The 26,998-nt window shown below is 29.9% G+C and overlaps 1 protein-coding gene across 1 annotated transcript in view; it reads right to left on the reverse strand.

Moving 5' to 3' along the window:
* Positions 1 to 26,998, reverse strand: part of LOC126741472 (cholecystokinin receptor type A-like) — a 116,099-nt gene that overhangs the window by 7,393 nt on the left and 81,708 nt on the right. Inside the window, exons 4-8 of the mRNA XM_050447886.1 lie at positions 12,143 to 12,340; positions 11,493 to 11,675; positions 7,273 to 7,421; positions 7,076 to 7,222; positions 6,790 to 7,022 (exon numbers count right to left, since the gene is read on the reverse strand). Of these exons, the coding sequence (XP_050303843.1) occupies positions 6,790 to 7,022; positions 7,076 to 7,222; positions 7,273 to 7,421; positions 11,493 to 11,675; positions 12,143 to 12,340 (910 nt within the window). The remainder of the gene's footprint in view (positions 1 to 6,789; positions 7,023 to 7,075; positions 7,223 to 7,272; positions 7,422 to 11,492; positions 11,676 to 12,142; positions 12,341 to 26,998) is intronic.

The following is a 26,998-nucleotide window of genomic DNA, read 5'->3' on the forward strand; positions in this document are numbered from 1 at the left end:
GTTAGTTTCAGAAATATGAGCATTTAGTGCCTAGGATCTTCAATTTTCTTTGAAAAGAAATTTTTTTTAACTTTAAAAGTGAATTTCTTCATTGTAAAAAATTTTTGGAAAAAACGCTGAAATAGGTATCGACTAATTTTAATAGAGGAAGTTGTGTTCCAATTTTCAACTCTCTAACTTCATTAGTTTCAGAAATATGAGCATTTTGTGCCTAGAATCTTCAATTTCTTAAAAAAAAAAATTTTTCGAGTTTTCAAAGCGAATATCTTTGTTGCAAAATTTTTTTGGGAATAACGCTAAAACAGGTATCTAAATAATTTATTATAGGAAATTGTGTTCCAATTTACAACTCTCTAACTTCATTAGTTTTAGAGATATGAGCATTTTGTGTCCCGTATCTTCAATTTATTTGAAAATACATTTTTTGCAACTTTCAAAGCGATTTTTTTTATTATAAAAATTTTTTGGAAAAAACGCTGAAATAGGTGTCTAATGATTTTACTAGAAGAAGTTGTGTTCCAATTTTCAACTCTCTAACTTCATTAGTTTCAGAGATATGAGCATTTTGTGCCTAGGATCTTCAATTTCTTTAAAAATAATTTTTTTGCAACTTTCAAAGCGAGTTTCTTTATTGTAGAAAATGTTTGGAAAAAACGCCGAAATAGGTATCTAATGATTTTATTAAAAGAAGTTGTGTTCCAACTTTCAACTCTCTAACTTAATTACTTTTAGAGATATGAGCATTTTGTGCCTAGGATCTTCATTTTCTTTGAAAATAAATTTTTTTCAACTTTGAAAGTGAATTCTTCATTGTAAAAAATTTTTGAGACAAACGCTGAAATACGTGTCTAATGATTTTATTAGAAGAAGTAGTGTTCCAATTTTGAACTCTCTAACTTCAATAGTTTCAGAGATATGAGCATTTTGTCTCTAGGATCTTCCAATTTTTTGAAAAAAATTTTTTTTTCAACTTTAAAAGTGAATTTCTTCATTGTAAAAATTTTTTTTTAAAAATGCTGAAATAGGTATCTAATGATTTTAGTAGAAGAAGTCGTGTTCCAATTTTCAACTCTCTAACTTCATTAGTTTCAGAGATATGACCATTTTGTCCCTAGGATCGTCAATTTCTTTAAAAATAAATTTTTTGCACCTTTCAAAGCGAATTTCTTTATTGTAAAAAATGTTTGGAAGAAACGCTGAAATAGATATCTAATAATTTTATTAGAGGAAGTTGTGTTCTAATTTTCAACTCTCTAACTTCATTAGTTTCAGAAATATGAGCATTTTGTGCCTAGGATCTTCAATTTCTTTGAAAATAAATTTTTTTCACCTTTTAAAGCGAATTTCTTCATTGTAAAAAAATTTTGGGAAAAACGCTAAAATGGGTGTCGATTAATTTTATTGGAGGAATTTGTATTTCAATTTTCAACTTTCTAACTTCATTAGTTTTAGAAATATGAGCATTTTGTATCTAGGATCTTCAATTTCTTTAAAAATAAATTTTTTGCAAATTTCGAAGCGATTTTTTTCATTATAAAAATTTTTTGGAAGAAACGCTGAAATAGGTATGTGATGATTTTACTAGAAGAAGTTGTGTTCCAATTTGCAACTCTTTAACTTCATTAGTTTCAGAAATATCAGCATTTTGTGCCTAGAATCTTCAATTTCTTTGAAAATAAATATTTTTCACATTTAAAGCGAATTTCTTCATTGTAAAAAAATTTTGGGAAAAACGCAAAAATGGGTGTCGATTTATTTTATTTGAGGAAGTTGTATTTCAATTTTCAACTCTCTAACTTAATTAGTTTTAGAAATATAAGCATTTTGTATCTAGGATCTTCAATTTCTTTAAAAAGAAATTTTTTTCAACTTTAAAAGTGAATTTATTCATTGTAAAAAATTTTTGGGAAAAACGCTGAAATAGGTACCTAATAATTTTATTAGAGGAAGTTGTGTTCCAATTTGCAACTCTTTGACTTCATTAGTTTCAGAAATATGAGCATTTTGTGCCTAGGATCTTCAATTTCTTTGAAAAGAATTTTTTTTCAACTTAAAAAGTGAATTTCTTTATTGTAAAAAATGTTTAAGAAAATCGCTAAAATAAGTGTCTAATGATTTTATTAAAAAAAGTTGTGTTCCAACTTTCAACTCTCTAACTTCATTAGTTTCAGAGATATGAGCATTTTGTGCCTAGGCTCTTCAATTTCTTTAAAAATAAATTTTTTGCAACTTTTAAAGCAAATTTCTGCATTGTAAAAAAATTTTGGAAAAAACGCTAAAATAGGTATCTAATAATTTTTTTTTAAATAGTTAAATTTTTGCTAAAATAGTTTTGTAATAATATTATTTTATTACAAATATAGGTGAATAGTACATGTTGTTTTAATTTTAAAATAAACACCTATACACTAAACATAATTCTTTGTCTCACAGACAACATACCCAAAATACTTAACATAAAAATAACAGGAGGGTATCGAATACATTTGAGGATCAGTCTCATTGTTCTATTTTAAGTTACTTTAAACTGTTTCAGTTTATATTGAGGTAGATTAAACAATAATGTGGACCAAAACTGCAAATAGGGAAGACCAATGGAATTGTATATAGTAAACGTTTTATATACATTGACAAGTTTTTCCAACTCTATTAATAAACGCAATTTTTTTAGAAAATTTTTAGAATTCAGCTGACTGTGTTATTTTGACAAAAAAAATGCAGTTTAAAACAATTATTTTTCTATTAAAAATTGATTCAACCATATTTTTTGTGTCTTCAAAAATAAAAGAAAAAATCAATTTTTTAATTTTATAATTTTAAATTTCTTTACTCTTTTTAATTAATTTTATTCAACGATCATTTTAACTGTCATTTTTGTCAACATATCTTTAATCCTTGGCTTTCTTATAATTTTTCTGATTTATTTAATAAGGATTATGAAAAAAATTATAACTAAGTCCAGTTAACTAATACATTATATTATAATATATTATATATAATGAGAGGAAATTGTTTTCCAATTTTCAACTCTCTAAGTTCATTCGTTTCAGAGATATGAGCATTTTGTGCCTAGGATCTTCAATTTTCTTTGAAAAGAAATTTTTTTCAACTTTAAAAATGAATTTCTTCATTGTAAAAAATGTTTGGGAAAAACGCTAAAGTAGGTGTCCAATGAATTTATTAGAGGAAGCTAAGTTTAAATTTTCAAGTCTTTAACTTCATTAATTTTAGAGATATGAGCATTTTGTGCCTAAGACCTTCAATTCCTTTGAAAAGAAATTTTTTTCAACTTTAAAAGTGAATTTCTTCATTGTAAAAAATTTTTGGGAAAAACGCTAAAATAGGTGTCTAATGATTTTATTAGAAGAAGTTATGTTTCAATTTTCAACTCTCTAACTTCAATAGTTTCAGAGATATGAGCATTTTGTGCCTAGGATCGTCAATTTCTTTAAAAATAAATTTTTTGCACCTTTCAACGCGAATTTCTTCATTGTAAAAAATGTTAGGAAAAAACGCTGAAATAGGTATTTAATAATTTAATTAAAAGAAGTTGTATTCCAATTTTCAACTCTGTAACTTCATTAGTTTCAGAGATATGAGCATTTTGTGCCTAGGATCTTCAATTTCTTTAAAAATAAATTTTTTGCAAATTTCAAAGCGATTTTTTTCATTATAAAAAATTTTTGGAAAAAATACTGAAATAGGTGTCTAATGATTTTATTAGAAGAAGTTGTGTTCCAATTTTCAACTCCCTAACTTCATTAGTTTCAGAAATATGAGCCTTTTATGCCTAGGATCTTCAATTTCTTTGAAAATAAATTTTTTGAACCTTTAAAAGTGAATTTCTTTATTTTACAAAATTTAAGGAAAAAACGCTAAAATAGGTGTTTAATGATTTTATTAGAGGAAGTTGTGTTCTAATTTTCAACTCTCTAACTTCATTAGTTTCAGAGATATGAGCATTTTGTGCCTAGGATCTTCGATTTATTTAAAAAAAAATTTTTTCGAAATTTCAAAGCGAGTTTCTTCATTGTAAAAAATGTTTGGGAAAAACGCTAAAATAGGTGTCCAATGAATTTGTTAGAGGAAGCTAAGTTTAAATTTTCAAGTCTTTAACTTCATTAATTTTAGAGATATAAGCATTTTGTGCCTAAGATCTTCAATTTTTTTTTAAAGAAATTTTTTGCAAATTTGAAAGCAAATTTCTTCATTCTAAAATTTTTTTCGGAAAAACGCTTAAACAGGTATCTGATGATTTTACTAGAAGAAGTTGTGTTCCAATTTTTAGCTCTCTCACTTTAATAGTTTCAGAGATATGAGCATTTGATGCCTAGGATCTTCAATTTCTTTAAAAATAAATTTTTTGCAACTTTCAAAGCGAGTTTCTTCATTGTAAAAAATTTTTAGGAAAAACGCTGAAATAGGTGTCTAATGATTTTACTAGAAGAAGTTGTGTTCCAATTTTCAACTCTTTAACTTCATTAGTTTTAGAGATATGAACATTTTGTGCCTAGGATCTTCAATTTTTTTGAAAAATACATTTTTTGCAACTTTTAAAGCAAATTTCTTCATTGTAAAAAATTTTTGGGAAAAACGCTGAAATAGGTATTGACTGATTTTATTAGAAGAAGTTGTGTTTTAATTTTCAACTCTCTAACTTCATTAGTTTCAGAAATATGAGCATTTTGTGTCTAGGATCTTCAATTTCTTTGAATATAAATTTTTTTCAACTTTCAAAGCGAATTTTTTCATTATAAAAATTTTTTGGAAAAAACGCTGAAATAGGTATTTAATGATTTTAGTAAAAGAAGGTGTGTTCCAACTTTCAACTCTCTAACTTCATTAGTTTTAGAGATATGAGCATTTTGTGCCTAGGATCTTCAATTTCTTGAAAAATTTTTTTTTTCGAAATTTCAAAGCGAATTTCTTTGTTGTAAGAATGTTTTGGGAAAAACGCTAAAATAGGTGTCCAATGAATTTGTTAGAGGAAGCTAAGTTTCAATTTTCAACTCCCTGACTTCATTAGTTTTAGAGATATGAGCATTTTGTGTCCAGGATCTTCAATTTCTTTGAAAAGAATTTTTTTTCAACTTTAAAAGTGAATTTCTTCATTGTAAACAATTTTTGGGAAAAATGCTAAAATAGATGTCGATTTATTTTATTGGAGGAAGTTGTGTTTCAATTTTCAACTCTCCAACTTCATTAGTTTTAGAGATATGAGCATTTTGTGCCCAGAATCTTTAATTTCTTAAAAAAAAATTTTTTTTTTGAACTTTCAAAGCAAATTTCTTTATTGTAAAAAATCTTTGAAAAGAACGCTAAAATAGGTGTCTAATGATTTTATTAGAAGAAGTTATGTTCCAATTTTCAACTCTCTAACTTCAATAGTTTCAGAGATATGAGCATTTTGTGCCTAGGATCGTCAATTTCTTTAAAAATAAATTTTTTGCACCTTTCAACGCGAATTTCTTCATTGTAAAAAATTTTTGGAAAAAACGCTGAAATAGGTATTTAATGATTTTATTAAAAGAAGTTGTGTTCCAACTTTCAACTCTGTAACTTCATTAGTTTCAGAGATATGAGCATTTTGTGCCTAGGATCTTCAATTTCTTTAAAAATAAATTTTTTGCAAATTTCAAAGAGAGTTTCTTCATTGTAAAAAATTTTTGGGAAAAACGCTAAAATACTTGTGTATTGATTTTTGTCGAAGAAGTTGTGTTCCGATTTTCAACTCTCTAACTTCATTAGTTTCAGAGATATGAGCATTTTGTGCCTAGGATAGTCAATTTCTTTAAAAATAAATTTTTTGCACCTTTCAACGCAAATTTCTTCGATGTAAAAAATGTTTGGAAAAAACGCTGAAATAGGTATCTAATGATTTTATTAGAAGAAGTTGTGTTCCAATTTTCAACTCTCTAACTTCGTTAGTTTCAGAGATATGAGCATTTTGTGCCTAGGATCTTCAATTTCTTTGAAAATAAATTTTTTGCAACTTTTATAGCAAATTTTTTTGCTTGTAAAAAATTTTTGGAAAAAACGCTGAAATGGGCCTCTAATGAAGAAGTTGTGTTCCAATTTTCAACTACCTAACTTCATTAGTTTTAGAGATATGAGCATTTTGTGCCTAGGATCTTCAATTTCTTTAAAAAAAAATTTTTTTTAAGTTCCAAGGCAAATTTATATGACAGGCCGCCACTCTACGTCATTTGTCAATACTGTCAATTGTCAATATTAATGAATATTATTATTTCTCCCGAGATATTATAAATTCTTCACTTTGGGCTAAAAATATTCAGATTATATCTGGAAAATTTAATAAAAGGCACATGAACCAAATTAAGCAAATAAATGTTTTGTATCGAGTATTCTTTGAACAAACCTTCCATCATTTTTTAAGAATATTCTTAGAGCAACATAACATTCATGACAGCTTACTTCAATTTGTCAATGTCATTAATAAGTCGTTGCTATTTGTCAACAATGTCGTTTGTCATTCATGTCAACTTTTCAGGATGGGAAATTAGGAAAAAAAAATTAAATTTGTCACTTTTGTCTATCTGTCAAAAGTGACATTTGTTAATACCAATGAGTTGCAATAATGAATCAGCGAAAAGATAAATATTCATTTATCTCATTGGTTAATCACTATTGTCCAATAGACATCCAGTATTTTAACCAGCAAAAAGCAGTTTTACATCAATTATCAATGCCATCGCTGTTTGTTAATAACAATGTCATTCGTCAATACGATGATACGATTTCCAGAATACATTTCCATCTCTTTCTTACCTGCACTTAAAAGCGGTAAAAAACGTCTGCCTAAACTTCTTATTCATAAAACAATAAGTGATGGGGTTGGAACAGGAACTGACGTAGGCCAGAAGTTGCACCAGAGAGACCCCGGTGGACCCGACCAGCTCGTAAACCTCCTTGGGGTTGTACAGGTACCACGTGTTAAGAATGTGCAGTGGGGCCCAACAAATGAAAAACTCCGCCACTATCACGAAGAGCATTCTTATCACCTGAAACACGTCCAATTTAATGCATAAAAATATCGTGAACATGGATGATGTACCTTTCTTTTCGCTTCTATGCTCCTATCCATGTAATTCGATCTCATTACGTGAGGTGAAAAGGTGTATGTGGTCTCTTTTAAGTGTTTTCTACTGGAATCCGGTGTAGCCCCGTTGTGGCATATCGTTGGCTCTCCATTGTTATCCACCTAAAATAACGTTTAATTAAAATTTAATTAAAATGGCCATTTAGAGGTACCTGGATGTACTCTTTGATGATTGAAATGTATCTACTTTTCCTTTTTTTACTATTGGTGTTCTTATCACAGTTTTTTGGTTCGTTTGTTGGGTCTTTGGTGCCTGGTTTGTAGGATTGTAAGTTGGGCGTGCTGCTCGATTTTTGAAAAACTAAAATTAATTTAATTAATTAATAGAGGGTCACACTGATTGCCACTCAGAGCAAAAGATTGAGCTGAAATTAAATTAATTCTTGTAACTATTTAGGACGAGTTTTTGATTGATAAAATAATTTCTAATTCCAGTGATGTATATCTAGTAAAATATTCGAGATATATGCTGTAAAGTCTTTGAATATTCCTGGGGAATCAGAAGAGAATAGTGTCATAAAAATCTAGTCCAAAGTTCATCCTAAATGTTCCCAGAATATGCTAGAGATATTCCAGTAATGTAAGGGCTGTTTAGGCCTTCATGGGATATTATAAAAACGTTTTATTAGGACAATTATATTTGAGTAGGTTAAACAATAAGATAAAAATTGTTTTTTGGTCCTACGCAAAGTAAAAGCTTGGGAAATTGTGTTTATTTACTTGAAAAATTAAATTTATAAAATTGCTTAAAACTGTCAAATTAAAGGCTCAATATTAAAATAATGAATTATTTAATTTAATTTAATAATAATAATTCCACGGTTTGACTGCCTTTAATAATTTTTTTTTAATTTTAAATAAAATAAATTAATTCAAGAATTAGTCGCTCAGAAGAACTAAATAAAAAAAAAAATATAAAAAACACTAGGAAAAAGCACTTAAAAAATAGGTTAGTTTACCTTAAAAATTAAAGTAATAAAATTATTGAATTACCTGGTTTCTAAAAGAAAGTAGCTTTACAAAAACTTTAATATCTTGAAAACTCATTCAGCGATTTTATTGATTTCAGCTCTATATGAAAGCTGATGAGTTTCTTTACCAAAAAGATTATTACAAGTTTCCTTCTAAACCTAACCTTTTTGGAGTTATTGCGCAGTCTTTCAATGCATTAGAAAAATCTTGATACTATCACAGGCTTTACAAAAATCTTCATATTTCGGAAAATCAATGACCGATTTTATTGATGTTAGTTTCATATGAAAGCTGATGAGTTTCTTTACCAAAAACATTCCTACAAGTTTCCTAGTAAAACTAACCTTTTTGGAGTTATTGCGTAGTTTTTCAATGCATTAGAAAAATCTTGATACTATCAAAGGCTTTACAAAAATCTTCATATTTCGGAAAATCAATGATCGACTTTATTGATGTTAGTTTCATATGAAAACTGATGAGTTTCTTTATCAAAAACATTCCTACAAGTTTCCTAGTAAATCTAACGTTTTTGGAGTTATTGCGTAGTTTTTCAATGCATTAGAAAAATCTTGATACTATCAAAGGCTTTACAAAAATCTTCATATTTCGGAAAATCAATGACCGATTTTATTGATTTTAGTTTGATATGAAAACTAATGAGTTTCTTTACCAAAAACGTTTCTATAAGTTTCCTTGTAAACATAACCTTTTTGGAGTTATTGCGCAGTCTTTCAATGCATTAGAAAAATCTTGATACTATCAAAGGCATCACAAAAATCTTCATATTTCAGAAAATCAATGACCGATTTTATTGATTTTAGTTTCATATGAAAACTGATGAGTTTCTTTACCAAAAACATTCCTACAAGTTTCCTAGTAAAACTAACCTTTTTGGAGTTATTGCGTAGTTTTTCAATGCATTAGAAAAATCTTGATACTATCAAAGGCTTTACAAAAATCTTCATATTTCGGAAAATCAATGATCGATTTTATTGATTTTAGTTTCATGTCAAAACTGATGAGTTTCTTTACCAAAAACGTTCCTACCAGTTTCCTTGTAAATATAACCTTTTTGGAGTTATTGAGTAGTCTTTTAATGCATTAGAAAAATCTTGATACTATCAAAGGCTTTACAAAAATCTTCATATTTCGGAAAATCAATGACCGATTTTATTGATGTTAGTTTCATATGAAAACTGATGAGTTTCTTTATCAAAAACATTCCTACAAGTTTCCTAGTAAATCTAACGTTTTTGGAGTTATTGCGTAGTTTTTCAATGCATTAGAAAAATCTTGATACTATCAAAGGCTTTACAAAAATCTTCATATTTCGGAAAATCAATGACCGATTTTATTGATTTTAGTTTGATATGAAAACTAATGAGTTTCTTTACCAAAAACGTTTCTATAAGTTTCCTTGTAAACATAACCTTTTTGGAGTTATTGCGCAGTCTTTCAATGCATTAGAAAAATCTTGATACTATCAAAGGCATCACAAAAATCTTCATATTTCAGAAAATCAATGATCGATTTAATTGATTTTAGTTTCATATGAATTGAATGAGTTTCTTTATCAAAAAGGTTATTACAAGTTTCCTTGTAAATCTAACTTTTTTGGAGTTATTGCGCAGTCTTTTAGTGCATTAGAAAAATCTTGATACTATTAAAGGCTTTACAAAAATCTTCGTATTTCGGAAAATCAATGATCGATTTTATTGATTTTAGTTTCATATGAAAACTCATGAGTTTCTTTACCAAAAAGATTATTACAAGTTTCCTTGTAAATAAAACCTTTTTAGAGTTATTGAGTAGTTTTTTAATGCATTAGAAAAATCTTGACACTATCAAAGGCTTTACAAAAACCTTCATATTTCGGAAAATCAATGATCGATTTTATTGATTTTAGTTTCATATGAAAACTGATGAATTTCTTTACCAAAAACATTCCTACAAGTTTCCTTGTAAATATAACCTTTTTGGAGTTATTGAGTAGTCTTTCAATGCATTAGAAAAATCTTGATACTATCAAAGGCTTTACAAAAATCTTCATATTTCGGAAAATCAACGATCGATTTTATTGATTTTAGTTTCATATGAAAACTCATGAGTTTCTTTACTAAATAGAATATTACAAGTTTTCTTGGAAATATAACCTTTTTGGAGTTATTGCGTAGTCTTTCAATGCATTAAAAAAATCTTGATACTATCAAAGGCTTTAGAAAAATCTTCATATTTCGGAAAATCAATGATCGATTTTATTGATTTTAGTTTCATGTCAAAACTGATGAGTTTCTTGACCAAAAACATTCCTACAAGTTTCCTTGTAAATATAATCTTTTTGGAGTTATTGAGTGTTTTTCAATGCATTAGAAAAATTTTGATACTATCAAAGGCTTCACAAAAATCTTCATATTTCAGAAAATCAATGACCGATTTTATTGATTTTAGTTTCATATGAAAACTGATGAGTTACTTCACCTAAAAGGTCATTACAAGTTTCCTTTTAAATATAACCGTTTTAGAGTTATTGAGTAGTTTTTACACAAACCGAAAAAATCTTGATGCTATTAAAGGCTTTATAGAAATCCAATGAACTAATGAGTTTCTTTACAAATTCGAGTAGTTTGCATAAGACCTGCATCAGAAAGGGAGAGATAAAAGATAAAAACTGAATTTTTTGTAGAAACTCTGGATGCCTGGATTATATTGGGACACATTATTTATTTTATTGAAAAATTCACCGTCAAAAAAAAGGAGTTTTAAAGAGAAACCATTTACACGCAAAATAAATTCAAATAACCCGCCCATTTTGCGGTCGGTAATGCAGATATTTGTCCTACCGATCGAACTAAAAGCTTTAGTTCCTTAAGCTAGCACCGGAGCCCTACGCTTCCTTCTATGGCCTCCAGGATTACCTTGATCAAGATTAAATATATCCATGAATTTACGAAATTATATTAATAAATCCGGCTCGAAGGACCATAAAAAATTCCACCAGATTCAAATACCCAAGACCATATCCAGAGAATTCTTACTTGCAATACGTCGAAATAAACTCCCTAAATTTTATTAATCCCGGAGCAATTCGGGGATAATGAACCAGGTTTCCCGAATCCTGTGCCTCTTGTCGGATAGCGTGACTATAAACTAGCTGGGAAAAGCTGAGGATAATGTAATAAATGAGACCCTTCATAGAATCGGGATAAATCCACCAAAAGCGCAAATAATTTATCAAAATCCCTTATATGGGAAACCGCTTGGAACCTATGGAAATTTCCCATAACTGTTATATACCTATAAGCAGTCAAGCCTACTGAAGGCAAGGTCTCTTTAATGCAGGATTTATTAGCAATTAACATAACCTGGACTCTTCGGTCTGATTTGTATGCTAGTCACTTACCGAGTTTTTGACTAGAATTATTGTGCTCTATCTCCTTCTGGAGCCCCCTCCATAGTTTTTCCATGATCATAAAGTAGGCCAAGATCATGATCAGGAGTGGGATCAGTAACAAAATGATGTCCAGGAACAAATTGTACATCTGTTCGCCGTTCTTCGTTGGCCAGGATTCTCTGCACTTATGACCTTAATAATAAAAAAAAAATGGTAACAATGGAAAAGGGTCATACATTAATAAAATACAATAATTAATGAAACTTTCCTGGTACGTGGCGTATTGAACTCAAGCGAACTATAACGTCTATATATTTTCCCTTTTTTTATTGTTTTATTTTCGAGAGAAAAATGTAATAAATTATATCCCAGGGAGTCATCAGTCAGTTTCCACGAGGAAACGTTAACGTAATAAATAACAGAAAAAGGTTCAATAAGGTCCAATTTATTTTCAGTGAATAAAGAATAAAGTTCAATGTTTTATTGAAATTTCGGCATAACTTAAATTCATACGAAGAACTTTTTATTATTTTTTGCACGTTTCTGTATATCATATTACACTTTACATTCTACAACATAATTTAAGTGGAATGACAAACATTTTCATATTTATCAAAATTTATTACGATTTTTACGAGTTATTAAGCATAATATTTCACCTCTTAGGGAACTTTGGAGTTTCGACACCAGAACGATCGGTCCGCTCCAGAGTAAACTGGCCGTCCAGACGAACGCGATCATTTTGGACGCGTGGCTACGAGTCTGCCACCTTCTGGATTTCAGCGGTCTACAAATGGCGAAGTATCGTTCCAGAGATATGGCGACCAGGGTCCAGACCGCTACCGACACAGACACCGCTAAAAATTAATTATTTTATGAGAGAAAAATAATTACATGGTCATGGATGAAGATGATGAGGAGGATGAAGATGGTGAAGATGATGAATATGATGAAGATGAATTGAAGAGGTATGTCATGATACACATGAGGCCACTAATGAAAATTTTAGGAAAAAAACAATTTTTCCTTTCTTTGTTTCCAAACCTTTGGCGACGTTTTGGCTCTTTATTTGGTCCTCCTCAGGGTACTTATACAGGGAGTTACCGTCTATAAGTTCTAATGTTGACAATGAAATAAAGTCTGGAAAGATTTCATTACCAAATCTTGGGAAAACTAACTGTCTGGAATAAAATAAAAAATCACTTTAAATGTTTGAAAGATGGAAAAAATGCCTCCGAAAACCTGGAAAATTTGAAATATTATTTGGGATTCATGATAAACTTTGTGCCAATTGCCTGGAAAACATGAAAACATACTTTAATGGACTTAAAGATGTCAAAATCACGTCGAAAGCCTGGAAAAATCTGAATAATTTGCAAATAATTGAGGAATAAGAAATATTCCAAATGCCTCACATAAAATGAAAAATAACTTCAAATGCCTGGAAGGCATTGAAAATTCCTCCAAGAGCCTGAGAAATTTGGAATTCTTAAGGAAAAACAATATTCGGAGAGTTATTTGGAATTATTGGAATACCATTTAAAAATTACTTTAAATATCTGGAAGACGTACAAAAACACTTCAGAAACCTAAAAATTTTAAGGATCTATTTGGATTTTTTTGAGAGGAATAAAACGTTATTCCAAATGCCTGGAATAGGGTGAAAAATTACTTCAAAAGCGTCAATAAGCCTGGAAAATCTAAATAAATATTTGGAATTTTTAGAGGTATTTGGCATATCCCTCCAAAAAATTCCAAATTATTTTTCAATTTTTTTAGATTCTCGGAGTCAATTTTTACGTCCTAAAAAAATTTTTTATTCCAGGCATTTGAATACTCTTAATTCCTTAAGACTTCCAAATATTTATTCAGATTTTCCAGGCTTTGGGAGTCATTTCTTGACGCTTAAAATTCTGAATAATTATTTGGAATCCCTAAGAAAAATAAAGAGTTATGCCAAGTGCCTGGAATAAAATTAAAAATAACCTGAAATTCCTTAAGCAAATAAAAAATGACACCAGGGGCAAAGAAAATATATTTGGAATATTTGAGAGGACTAAATTATAATTCCAGATGCCTGAAAAACTTGAAAGAATACTCCAGAAGCATGAAAAATCTGAAATATTATTTAAAATTGGAAGGAATAAAGAATTATGTCAGATTTCTGGAATTAATTAAAGAATTACTTGAAATTCCTGGAAGACGTGAAAAATGACTCCAAAAGCCTGGAATATTTGAATAATTATTTGAAATCATATAATCTAGAAAATTTGGAATTATTGAGAGAAATAAAGAATTATGCCAAATGCCTGGAATAAGGAAAAATAATTTGGAATTCTTTAGAGGAATATGCCAAATTATTTTTCAATTTTTTCAGATTCTCGGAGTCAATTTTTACGTCCTAAAAAAATTTTTTATTCTAGGCATTTGGAATACTCTTAATTCTTCAAGAATTCCAAATATTTATTCAGATTTTCCAGGCTTTCGGAGTCATTTTTTGACGCTGAAAAATCTGAACAATTATTTGGAATCCTTAAGAAAAATAAAGAGTTATGCCAAGTGCCTGGAATAAAATTAAAAAATAACCTGAAATTCCTTAAACAAATAAAAAATGACACCAGGGGCAAGGAAAATATATTTGGAATATTTGAGAGGACTAAATTATAATTCCAGATGCCTGGAAAACTTGAAAAAATACTCGAGAAGCATGAAAAATCTGAAAAAATATTTAGAATTGGAAGGAATAAAGAATTATGTCAAATTTCTGGAATGAATTAAAGAACTACTTGAATTTCCTGGAAGATGTGAAAAATGACTCCGAAAGCCTGGTATATTTGAATAATTATTTGGAATCATATAATCTACAAAATTTGGAATTATTGAGAGGAATAAAGAATTATGCCAAATGCCTGGAATAAAGAATCACTTTAAAGGCTCTAAAGGCATTAAAATAATATAGAAAGCTTGGAATAAAACAGAAAATAACTTCAAATGCCTGGAAGACCTGAAAAATTACTCCAAGAGCCTGAAATATCTGAAAAACGATTTATTGTTATTGGAATATTCGGAGAGTTATTTGGAATTATTAAAATACAATTAAAAAAATTACTTTAAATATCTGGAAGACGTACAAAAACACTTCAGAAACCTGAAAATTTTAAGGATCTATTTGGAATTTTTTGAGAGGAATAAAACGTTATTCCAAATGCCTGGAATAAGGTGAAAAATTACTGCAAAAGCGTCAATAAATGACTCCGAATGCCTGAATAAATATTTGGAATTTTTAAGGAATTAAGAGTATTCCAAATGCCTAGAATAAAAAATTCTTTTAGGACCTAAAAAGTGACTCCGAGAATCTGAAAAAATTGAATAATTTGGAATTCTTTAGAGGGATGTGCCAAATTATTTTTAATTTTTTTCAGATTCTCGGAGTCGATTTTAACGCCTTAAAAGAATTTTTTATTCCAGGCATTTGGAATACTCTTAATTCCTGAAGAATTCCAAATATTTATTTAGATTTTTCAGGCTTTCGGAGTCATTTTTGGACGCTGAAAAATCTGAATAATTATTTGGAATCCTTAAGAAAAATAAAGAGTTATGCCAAGTGCCTGGAATAAAATTAAAAATAACCTGAAATTCAATAAACCAATGAAAAACGACTCCAGGGGTAAGGAAAAAAAGGAAAATATATTTGGAATATTTGACCAAGGACCAAATTATAATTCCAGATGCCTGAAAAACTTGAAAAAATACTCCAGAAGCATGAAAAATCTGAAAAATTATTTGGAATTCTCGAGGAATCAAAGTTATTCGAAATCAATTCTGAAAGCCTGAAAAAATTGAATAATTATTTTTAATTAGTGCAGAACTTATTGAGAAAAATAAAGAACTATGCCAAATTCCTGTAATAAGGAATGCCTTTAAATAGAAATATAAAGAAAGCCTGGAATAAAAGGATAAATAGCTCCAAATGCCTAGAAGACGTGAAAAATATCTGAAAAACTATTTAGTATTATTGGAATTCCTGAGAGGAATAAACATTCCACAGAGGAATAATTAAATTGAAAAATTACTTCAAAGACCTTAAAGACTCTAAGAACGTGGAAAATCTGAATAAGTATTTGGAATTCTTGAGAATTGTTTCTCAAGAAAAGGATTTTAAATGTCTAAAATAAATTGAAAAGTAACATTAAATTTCTCGTGAAAAATGACTCTTATACTCGAAAATATCTGGAATATTATTTAGAAATCTTTATTATTTAATATATTTAGAATTTAGAAAGGAATTAAGAATGATGCCAAATATTTGGAATAAAGTAAAGAATTACTTGAAGACGTGAAAAATGACTCCAAAAACCTGGATTATTTGAATAATTATTTGGAATTCTTGAAAAAATAAAAAATATTCCAAATACTTGGAATAGAATCAAAAATAATTTAAAATTTCTCGAACACATGAAAAATGACTTCTATAATAACTTCAAATTTTTCGAACACTTGAAAAATAACTTCTTTAATTACAAACATCTGAAAACCGATTTGGAATTACTAAGAGGAATAAAGAATTATGCCAAATGCCTGGAATAAAGTAAGAAATTACTTGAAATTCCTGGAATAAAGAATTATTTTAAAGGCTCTAAAGACGTTAAAATGATATAAAAGGAAAAATAACCTCAAATACCTGGAAGAGGTGAAAAATTACTCCAAGAGCCTGAAATATTTAATAAACGATTTTATGTTATTGGAATTCTTGAGAGAAATAGACAATTATGCCAAATGCCTGGATTAATTGAAAAATTACTTCAAACATCTTAAAGACTCTCAAAAAGTGGAAAATCTTAATAATCATTTGGAATTCTGGAGCAATAAATAGTATTTTAAATGTCTGGAATATATTGAAAAATAACATCGAATTCCTCGTGAAAAAAGACTCCTAAAAAATATGAAAAATTATTTAGAATTATTGAGAGGAATTAAGAATTGTGCCAAATGCCTGGAATGAAGTAAAGAATTACTTAAAATTCCTGGAAGACCTGAAAAATGACTTCGAAAGCCTGGAATATTTGAATTATTATTTGAAATTCTTGAAAAGGGAATGAGGGATCAAAGTACCAACACCTGTTTTAACTAATGGGAAGCCAGGTACATCGTATGCCAGTGCCTTAAAAAAAAGCAAGGTTTTGGTTGTAAAGCAAAAAGAGGCAGAAAAAAATGTAAATCAAGTGAAGGAGGACATTAGAAGCGAGGTGAACCCAACGGATATAGGGGCGGGATTGTCCGTAGGAAAAGCCACCAAGAACGGTGGAATTATAGTCAATTGTGGTAACAAAAAGGACCTTACCAGCATCAGAACTGAAATACAGCAGAAAATGGGCGACAAGTACACTGCAGATGCGCTAAAAAATCTGGAAAGGCGAATTAAAGTGGTCGGAATAAATGAAAGTGAACATTCTTTAGGCGATGAAGTGCGAAAATAGGGTCCAAAATCGAAAAGCAGAATAATATTCAGAGGCGTCCTGATACAAAAATTAAAGTACTACGAAGAACAACAGTGGTAAATAAAAAGTATAACATAATCCTGAAAGTTGACCCAATTAACTATGGACTTTTCATTGAAAGGGAAAAAATGGATATTGGATGGAATCGTTGCGTGGTATTTAATGACTACAATATTATGAGGTGTTTTAAGTGCTGTCGGTATGGACATATGGCCAAAGAGTGTTAACAATGTAAAGTATGTGGTAAATGTAGTGGCAATCATGACGTAAAAAATATTCCAAATACTTTGAATAAAATCAAAACTAATTTCAAATTTCTTGAACACAATAAAAAATGACTCCTATAATCTAAAAAATTTGAAATTATTAAGAGGAATTAAGAATTATGCCAAATGCCTGGAATGAAGTAAAGAATTACTTGAAATTCCTAGAAGACGTGAAAAATGATTCCGAAAACCTGGAATATTTAATTAATTATTTGGAATTCTTAAGAAATAAAAAATACTTCAAATCCTTGGAATAAAATCTCGTCAAAAATGACTTCTATAATTATAAAAATCTGAAAACCGATTTGAAATTATTGACATGAATAAAGAATTATGCCAAATGCCTGGAATAAATTAAAAAATAATTTGAAATTCCTGGAAGACGTGAAAAATTACTCCGAAAGCCTGAAATAATTATTTGGAATTCTTGAAAAATAAAAAATATTCCAAATACTTGGAATAAAATAAAAAATAACTCAAGTTTCTCGAACGCATAAAAAATGACTTCTATAATTACAATAATCTAAAAACCGATTTGGAATTACTGAGAGAAATAAAGAATTATGCCAAATGCCTGGAATGAAGTAAAGAATTGCTTGAGATTCCTGGAAGATGTTAAAAATTGCTCCGAAATCCTGGAATATTTCAATAATTATTTAGAATTCTTGAGAAATAGAAAAAAAAAATCTAAATTCTTGGAATAAAATCAAAAATAACTTCAGATTTCTCGAACACGTGAAAAATGACTTCTGTAAACTAAAAAATCTAAAAACCGATTTGGAACTATTGAGAGAAATAAAGAATTATGCCAAATGCCTGGAATAAGGTAAGAAATTACTTGGAATTCCTGGAAGACGTGAAAAACGACTCCAGATTCCTGAAAATTCCGAAGATATATTTGTCAAAACTGTCATTTGTCACTTAATGAACTTGCTATAAAACTGCGCTTTTTGTTGATCAATCCTGAGCAATAACCCGTTTTTTGTCAAATAGTTACTATTTTTTTCTAAACTAAAACACGACATCATTGATCCGTATAACACTATGATAATTGGATTCTTCATTACAATATTTCAAAATAAAAATTGCACCTTCTAAAGTCGACTCCTGACTACTAAAAAACCCTTCAACATATTTCCACCACATAAATACGTTGTTTACAAACTCACTGCTTTTCGCCCCTATTAAAATCTATTTTTAATTCTATTAAATTTCTATTATGTGTATTAGATTGTATTACTTAAGTCTGCCTTAACAGTATAAATACTTTAAAAAAGAACCCTGAAAGCTGAAAACGATTTCCAAAATGTCAGGATGATATGAGCTTAATTAAAAGGGATTTAATCCGGAAAATGTCTAATTAATTTTCCAGTTTTGTAGAGGGCTAAACCCACAGTTGACCCTAAGCCCGGGCACTTGGAATGGAAATCGGCTACGATAAAAATTTCGACCAGTTGGTCAAACAACAATTTGGGAGATATGCTAATAACGAGCAAGGGAAAATGAGACCGAAATATTCACCCAATATATAAATTTATTTAATAATAATATCGTTGATTTTTATGCTTTATTTAATGATACACACTTTTCCAATCCAGGATGCGAGTAAACTCACATTTTGGCACGGATCCAGTGCTGATTTTATGCCGGATAAGCATCATACCAAAATCGACTTTTCGCCTCTTTATTATGATTTTTATCGAATATTTCTCAATTTATGGGAAATTTATTTATTAGGGGCACCAGTTTTGCACGCCAATATTTGAATATAAACTTTACTATAAAAGTATTGAAGGAAAATATCTATGATGAGAGGAAGTAATTGTCCTTCCTCTAGTAATTCAGTATTTATTACTGAAACCAGTATAATCCAGATGATTTCCAAATTATTATGCACTATACTCAACATAATAGGGATCGCTCTAATTTTTAGACAATATAGATTGAATAAATTATCGGCATTTCTATTTGGTTATTATTAACATTAAGTTCGTTTTCACTTATTAAATATCCACGCGGGGATATACGAAAGTAGCATTTAAATTATTTACTCTATTAATAGGCCTGAAGGCGAAGTATAATTGAATTTTCCTGAAGATCACCATAAAACTGACCAAAACAACTATACAAATACGAAATAGAATTCAATTTTAATTAATTCAATAAGGTGATGCAATATTGATGAATCATTTTCGATGAAGAGTGAAATTTTTGCCCTCATTAGAAGCCTAAATGTCTGTACATTTTTAGTACTGATTATTCGACAATAAAAAGCTCAAATCAGTCAACTGTCGTTTGTCACAACTAAGTTAAATTAACTGTGACAGGTGACAAATGACATTGACAACGATCCAAATTACATTACCTTGCGCATTTTGATTTTGACTGTCATTTCTGTCACTGTACTGGTTTTTTGACAGGAGATTCGATTGAGATGGAAAATTACAGTTTTGTCTTTGACAGCCATCTTCATCATCTACTATGTAACTGTCACTTCTGTCAATAGCGTTACTCTTGATTTATTGCAGATTTGGAAGGTCTTAACTGTCAAGGCATCAAGAAATAACAATTTTAAATAGCTCAGTCATAAAAGTGAAAAATTTCGTTAGTAAAAAAAGTGAAACACAGATGGCACCAGAAAAACCTGTCTTTATTGACTCCAAGACCATTCTATTTTATTAGCTCATGTTTATTTTGTACCTATATACAATTTTTTAGTACTCAAGAGGTTCGTTATGGAATCAACTTGATAGAGGCGGAAAATGACATTATTGACTTTGACAGCGAACAATTTGAAACATATTTAATATGTTGCCAGTAACTGTCAATACTGTTACTCTTGAATTATTACAGATTTTGAAAGTGTTGACATTCAAAGTGTAAAGAAATAACGCTTTTATTAATTTTAAGCCTAAAAGTCAAAAATCCCGTTAAATCAATAGACCCTTTTAGTGATATTTCAACGAATATGCTAATTTGTGAAAAGACTAAATTCGACAACAAAAATCTCAAATCAGTCAACTGTCATTTGGTATCGCTCAATTTAAATTAACGGTAACAGGTGACAAATGACAGTTTTGACATTGACAACCACCGACTGAATGATCCTGAGAGTTTGGATTGTGACAGTTCTGTCACTATTAGTTTATTACAGCCTTACTGCAGCTTGTCAATTATTCTCTAGTGAAAAGATTAGCATAGATTTTTTGCAGCAACTTGTGAATTAGGCTTTAGTAAAAACCATAAAACAGAGATGGCACCAGCAAAGTCACTTTTAATGACTCCAATACTAGAAATTGAAAATCCTATTTTGTTGACTCTTTACTGTGCTATTCCATGACTCTAATTTAAAAGAACGGAAAATTTTTGGGCACTCAGAATTCGACAGCAAAAAGCTCAAACTGCATACATTTTTAATCGACTTGGTTCAACTGTGACATTGGGTATTTTGACTTTGACAAGAACTGTCACTTCTGTCACTGTATGATTATGTAGATTTTTTGCAGCAACATGTGAATTAGGCTTTAGTAAAAACCATAAAACAGAGATGCACCAGCAAAGTCACTTTGAAAGACTCCAAGACTAACAATAAAAAATCCTATTTTGTCGAGTCTTTACTGCGCAGTTACATGACTTTAATTTGATAAAGCGCAACATTTTTAGCACTCAAAATTCGACAAGGAAAAGCGCAAATCCATTAACCGTTCGTCCTACGTTATTAGTCGAGTTGAATCAACTGTGACATTGGGTATTTTGACATTGACAGGAACTTGGGATCAACTTTGACATTGGGTATTTTGACTCTGACAGGAACTGGCACTTTTGTCACTGTATGATTATAGAGATTTCTTGCAGCAACTTGTCAATTACTCCTTAATAAAAACCAACAAATATAGGTGGCACCAGCAAAGCCATTTTTAATGACTCCAAAACTTTTAGCCCTTAGGATTTCTAAATCAAAAAGCTCAAATCAGTAAACTGTTCTATATATTGACTTTGACAAGACCTGTCACTTCTGTCACTGTATGATTGTATAGATTTTTTGCATCGTCCTACGTTATTAGTCGAGTTGAATCAACTGTGACATTGGGTATTTTGACATTGACAGGAACTTCTGTCATTATTCTTTAGTAGAGACCATCAAACAAAGATGGCATCCTAAGTCACTTTTAGTGGCTCCAAGACTAAAAATAAAAAAATCCTATTTTGTTGATTCTTTATCGCTCTAATACATGACTTGTAAGAACGGAAAATTTCTAGCATTCAGGATTTCGAAAGCAAAAACCTCAAATTAATAAACTGTTCTTTATATTTTTTTAATCTACTTGGATTCTCCTTTGTAAGTGAAATTATAGAGCTAAAAAAGGTAAATTATTAAAAGATTCGGCATCTCATTGGTTCTCCTTTATTAACAGAATTTTTTTTTTAGCTTTCAGGATTCGTCACCAAAAAACGCAATTTTAATTTGATGACAAATGACATTTAGTGACATACGACTTTTTTTATCCTGATGACAAGTGACAGTTAACGGATTCAAATGAACTTTTGCACTTTGAGATTCATCATAACTGTTACTTCCGTCTTCTGTGACATTGAGTATTTTGACAAGAACTGTCACTGTAGACAGATTTCTTACATCACTTACTCTTTAGGCAAACCCAGAGTCTAAGCCTAAAAATAAAAAATCCTATTTTATTTAGTGCGCATCACTTGAAAGAAAGAAATATCTTTAGCACTCATAACAAAAAGCTCAAATTAGTCAGCTGTCATTTCGTTACCAATCAACCGGTGACAAATGACAGTTTTGACATTATATGAATCAGTTCTCCTCGACTTTTTTTAATTTAATTATACTAAAGGAGCTTTTATGGCACATTATATCAATAGGACTTCGAGCGCTTATATTAACTCCCGAAAACTTTTTTTCCAGACACTTCGGTCTTAATTAATCCGTGATAGACTGTGACCTGATAACGTAACAATAATAATTCCTAAACAACTGGAGCGAGCAATTAATACGCTAATCTAATCCGGATCGGGTTCTTTACGCTCCGGGTAGTCGCCTGTTTTATTTTCCTAATTGGAGTAAGAAGGGGAGAAGTTCGTTTTAAGACCCAGTGCTAGCAACTGCCTTAAATTTGTGCTTTTTAACCTTTTACGTATCCAGATCACAGTTCTTTTTTTAATCAATTTTAAACGTATCTAAAGTTGTCAATTTAAGATGATATAAATGCTTTCTGTGCTGTCCAGGTCAGGTTGTCCTTTTTTTTATTATGGGATTTATCCCAGTGGAATTACTTGAATCCAGTCTCATAAAAAACGAAGGAAACTAATCAAAATAGCCAAAAAAAGTGTCTTTATATCCGAAGGATTGGTTGGCTCTAGAACGAACTTCTGGGGAGAAAAATCTGTTTTTTCCATTTACGTATGTTCAGAACGCTAGAAACTCGTAGGCTGGATCATATAATAAAAAAAAAAGTTAATCGAATTTATTAAAATATGAATCGAAGTAGTTTCAAAGATCGGCTGGTATCATTCCAGGATTTTAGGCTTGTGGAGGCCTTTCCAGGCGTTCTTTAACGGTTTTTAGAAATTTTACTTTAATTTACAGGGCGTTGCAAGTATCTGAATTAACTTCCCTGTTTCTATTGAGGTTTCTTTTTAAATCCATTTTTAAATTCCAGTTTTTCAGATTTTTAGGCTTCATGCTTTATAAGTAATTTTTCAGTTTATTCCAGGCATTTGGCATAATTGTTTATTCCTGTCACAAGGTACGAATTCAAAATAATTCATCCGATCTTTTAGTCTCTCGAAGCTTTTATTAATTCGAAGGCTAAATCTAAGAAATCCTATTTTATCCATGGACCTTTTCATGGTTGTCTTAGGGAAGACAGGCCAAAGTACTGCGAATTTTGAGTTGGTTTCCTTCATTATACAATAAACTAGAATATAATTAAAATACGAATCAATCAACAAGTTGTTGAAAGAAAAACATTTTGAGCTTTTAGGATTTGTCATCAAAAAGCGTAATTATAATCCTGATGACCAGTGACAGTTGACAGATTTAAATGACCTTTTCCACTTCGACATTCCTATTAACTGTCACTTCTGTCAGCGATTTAAAATGTATTGACGTAGCTGTCAAGTAACGATTTTTAAACAGAGATGGTGTCTAGCAAGAACTCTTTTATTACTTCCTAAGGTTAAATCTAAGAAATTCTGTTTTATCCAAGGAACTTCTTACGGGTATTTAAAAAAACTAAGAAATACAGTACAATCTTAGTAGAAACCAAAATTCAATTAAAGCAAACTTTTAGGATTTGTCATCAAAAAGCGCAATTTTTATCCTGATGACAAGTGACAGCTGACAAATTTGAACGATCTTGTGTAATTTGACATTCATTTTAACGGTCACTTCTGTCAGTGAGTTAAAATTTATTGAAGAAGCTGTCAAGTAACGACCTTTAAATAGAGATGACGCCAAGAAGTAACGCTTTTATTTATTTTAAGGCTGAAACTAAGAAATCCTATTTGGTTCGTAGAACTTGTACGAGGAAATCTAAGAAATACTTGCTCAGAATCCGTCAATAAAAAAGCGCAGTTATGAATCAAGTTCATTAAAGTGACATAAATTGAACGATTTTTAGCAATAATTGCCTGACTTCTGTCAGTAGGGTTGTAAAAGATGTATTTTACTAAAAACCTTTAAGCCACGATGGTAACCGAAAAGGCTCATTTTATTAATTCCAAGCATAAAAAATAAAAATCCTCTGAGCTGAAAAAGGTAAATTGTTAAAAGATTTGGCATCTCATTGGTTCTCCTTTATTAACAGAGTATATCCCTTATTGGCGAAAGAAAATTTTTTTTAGCTTTCAGGATTCGTCACCAAAAAACGCAATTTTAATTTCATGACAAATGACAATTGACTAATTTCATTGATCTTTTGTACTTTGACATTCATGTTAACTGTCACTTCTGTCAGTGATTTATTGAAGAAGCTGTCAAGTAACGACCTTTAAATAGAGATGGCGCCAAGAAGTAACGCTTTTATTAATTTAAAGACTAAAACTAAAAAATTTTATTTTATATATATTTTTAATAGTAAATAATCAAGAAATATGTTACTGGGTTAATAGTTACTCTAAGAACAAAGAAATTAATGCGCATTATTCGTCAATAAAAAGCGCAGTTTTGAATCAAGCCGATTAAGGTGACAAATGGCAGTTTTGACATTGACAGCGAGCGAACTGAATGATCTTTGACAGTAATTTCTGTCACTGTACGATTATCAAAGATTTCTTTTGGTAGAAACCTTTACTAGAAGGTGTTACCGCAAAAGAATGCCTATTTATTAATTTCAAGCATGAAAAATAAGTCTTATCTGTCAACCATTTAGTGACATATGACATTAAAAAGCGCAATTTTTATCCTGATGACAAGTGACAGTTGACAAATGATCTTGTGTAATTTGACATTCATTTTAACGGTCACTTCTGTCAGTGATTTAAAATTTATTGAAGAAGCTGTCAAGTAACGACCTTTAAATAGAGATGGCGCCAAGAAGTAACGCTTTTATTTATTTTAATGCTGAAACTAAGAAATCTTATTTGGTTCATAGAATTTGAAAAAGGTAAATTATTAAAAGATTTGGCATCTCATTGGTTCTCCTTTATTAACAGAGTATATCCCTTATTGGCAAAAGAAAATTTTTTTTAGCTTTCAGGATTCGTCACCAAAAAACGCAATTTTAATTTCATGACAAATGACAGTTGACTAATTTCATTGATCTTTTTTATTTTGACATTCATATTAACTGTCACTTCTGTCAGTGATTTATTGAAGAAGCTGTCAACTAACGACCTTTAATCAGAGATGGCGCCAAGAAACAACGGTTCTATTAATTTTAAGACTAAAACTAAAAAAAATTATTTTATATATATTTGTAATAGTAAATAATCAAGAAATATGTCACTGTGTTAATAGTAACTCTAAGTCGTAATTTGAGCATCACACCGAAAGGTTCTAACCACAGGACTATCAGTAACTCTAAAAACAAAAAAATTAATGCTCATCGTTCGTCAATAAAAAGCGTAGTTTTAAATCAAATCGATTAAGGTGACAAATGACAGTTTTGACATTGACAGTGCGGGAACTGAATGATCTTTGACAGTAATTTCTGTCACTGTTCGATCATCAAAGATTTCTTTTAGTAGAAACCTTTATGAGAAGGTGTTACCGCAAAAGAATGCCTATTTATTAATTTTAAGCATGAAAAATAAGTCTTATCTGTCAACCATTTAGTGACATATGACATTAAAAAGCGCAATTTTTATCCTGATGACAAGTGACAGCTGACAAATGATCTTGTGTAATTTGACATTAATTTTAACGGTCACTTCTGTCAGTGATTTAAAATTTATTGAACAAGCTGTCAAGTAACGACCTTTAAATAGAGATGGCGCCAAGAAGTAACGCTTTAATTTATTTTAAGGCTGAAACTAAGAAATCCTATTTGGTTCATAGAACTTGCACGAGGAAAACTAAGAAATACTTGCTCAGGATACGTCAGTAAAAAGCGCAGTTATGAATCAAGTTCATTAAAGTGACATAAATTGAACGATTTTTAGCAATAATTGCCTGACTTCTGTCAGTAGGGTTGTAAAAGATTTATTTTACTAAAAAGCTTTAGGCCAGGATGGTAACCGAAAAGGCTGATTTTATTAATTCCAAGCATAAAAAATAAAAATCCTCTGAGCTCAAAAAGGTAAATTGTTAAAAGATTTGGCATCTCATTGGTTGTCCTTTATTAATAGAGTATATACCTTATTGCCGAAAAAAATTTTTTTTTTAGCTTTCAGGATTCGTCATCAAGAAACGCAATTTTAATTTGATGACAAATGACAGTTGACTAATTTGAATGATTTTTTGTACTTTGACATTCCTATTAACTGTTACTTCTGTCAGTGATTTATTGAAGAAGCTGTCGAGTAACGACCTTTAAACAGAGATGGCGCCGAGAAACAACGCTTCTATTAATTTTAAGACTAAAACTAAAAAAAAATATTTGATATATATTTGTAATAGTAAATAATAAAGAAATATGTTACTGTGTTAATAGTTACTCTAAGAACAAAGAAATTAATGCTCATCCTTCGTCAATAAAAAGCGCACTTTTAAATCAAATCGATTAAGGTGACAAATGACAGTTTTGACATTGACAGTGCGGGAACTGAATGATCTTTGACAGTAATTTCTGTCACTGTTCGATCATCAAAGATTTCTTTTAGTAGAAACCTTTATGAGAAGGTGTTATCGCAAAAGAATGCCTATTTACTAATTTCAAGCATAAAAAATAAAAGTCTTATTTTGTCAACCCTTTAGTGACATATGACATTAAAAAGTGCAATTTTTATCCTGATGACAAGTGACAGCTGACAAATGAACTTGTGTAATTTGACATTCATTTTAACGGTCACTTCTGTCAGTAATTTAAAATTTATTGAAGAAGCTGTCAAGTAACGACCTTTAAATAGAGATGGCGCCAAGAAGTAACGCTTTTATTTATTTTAATGCTGAAACTAAGAAATCTTATTTGGTTCATAGAATTTGAAAAAGGTAAATTATTAAAAGATTTGGCATCTCATTGGTTCTCCTTTATTAACAGAGTATATCCCTTATTGGCAAAAGAAAATTTTTTTTAGCTTTCAGGATTCGTCACCAAAAAACGCAATTTTAATTTCATGACAAATG

The sequence above is a fragment of the Anthonomus grandis genome, chromosome 10, assembly GCF_022605725.1.
Source record: "Anthonomus grandis grandis chromosome 10, icAntGran1.3, whole genome shotgun sequence".
NCBI classification, from domain to species: Eukaryota; Metazoa; Arthropoda; class Insecta; order Coleoptera; family Curculionidae; genus Anthonomus; species Anthonomus grandis.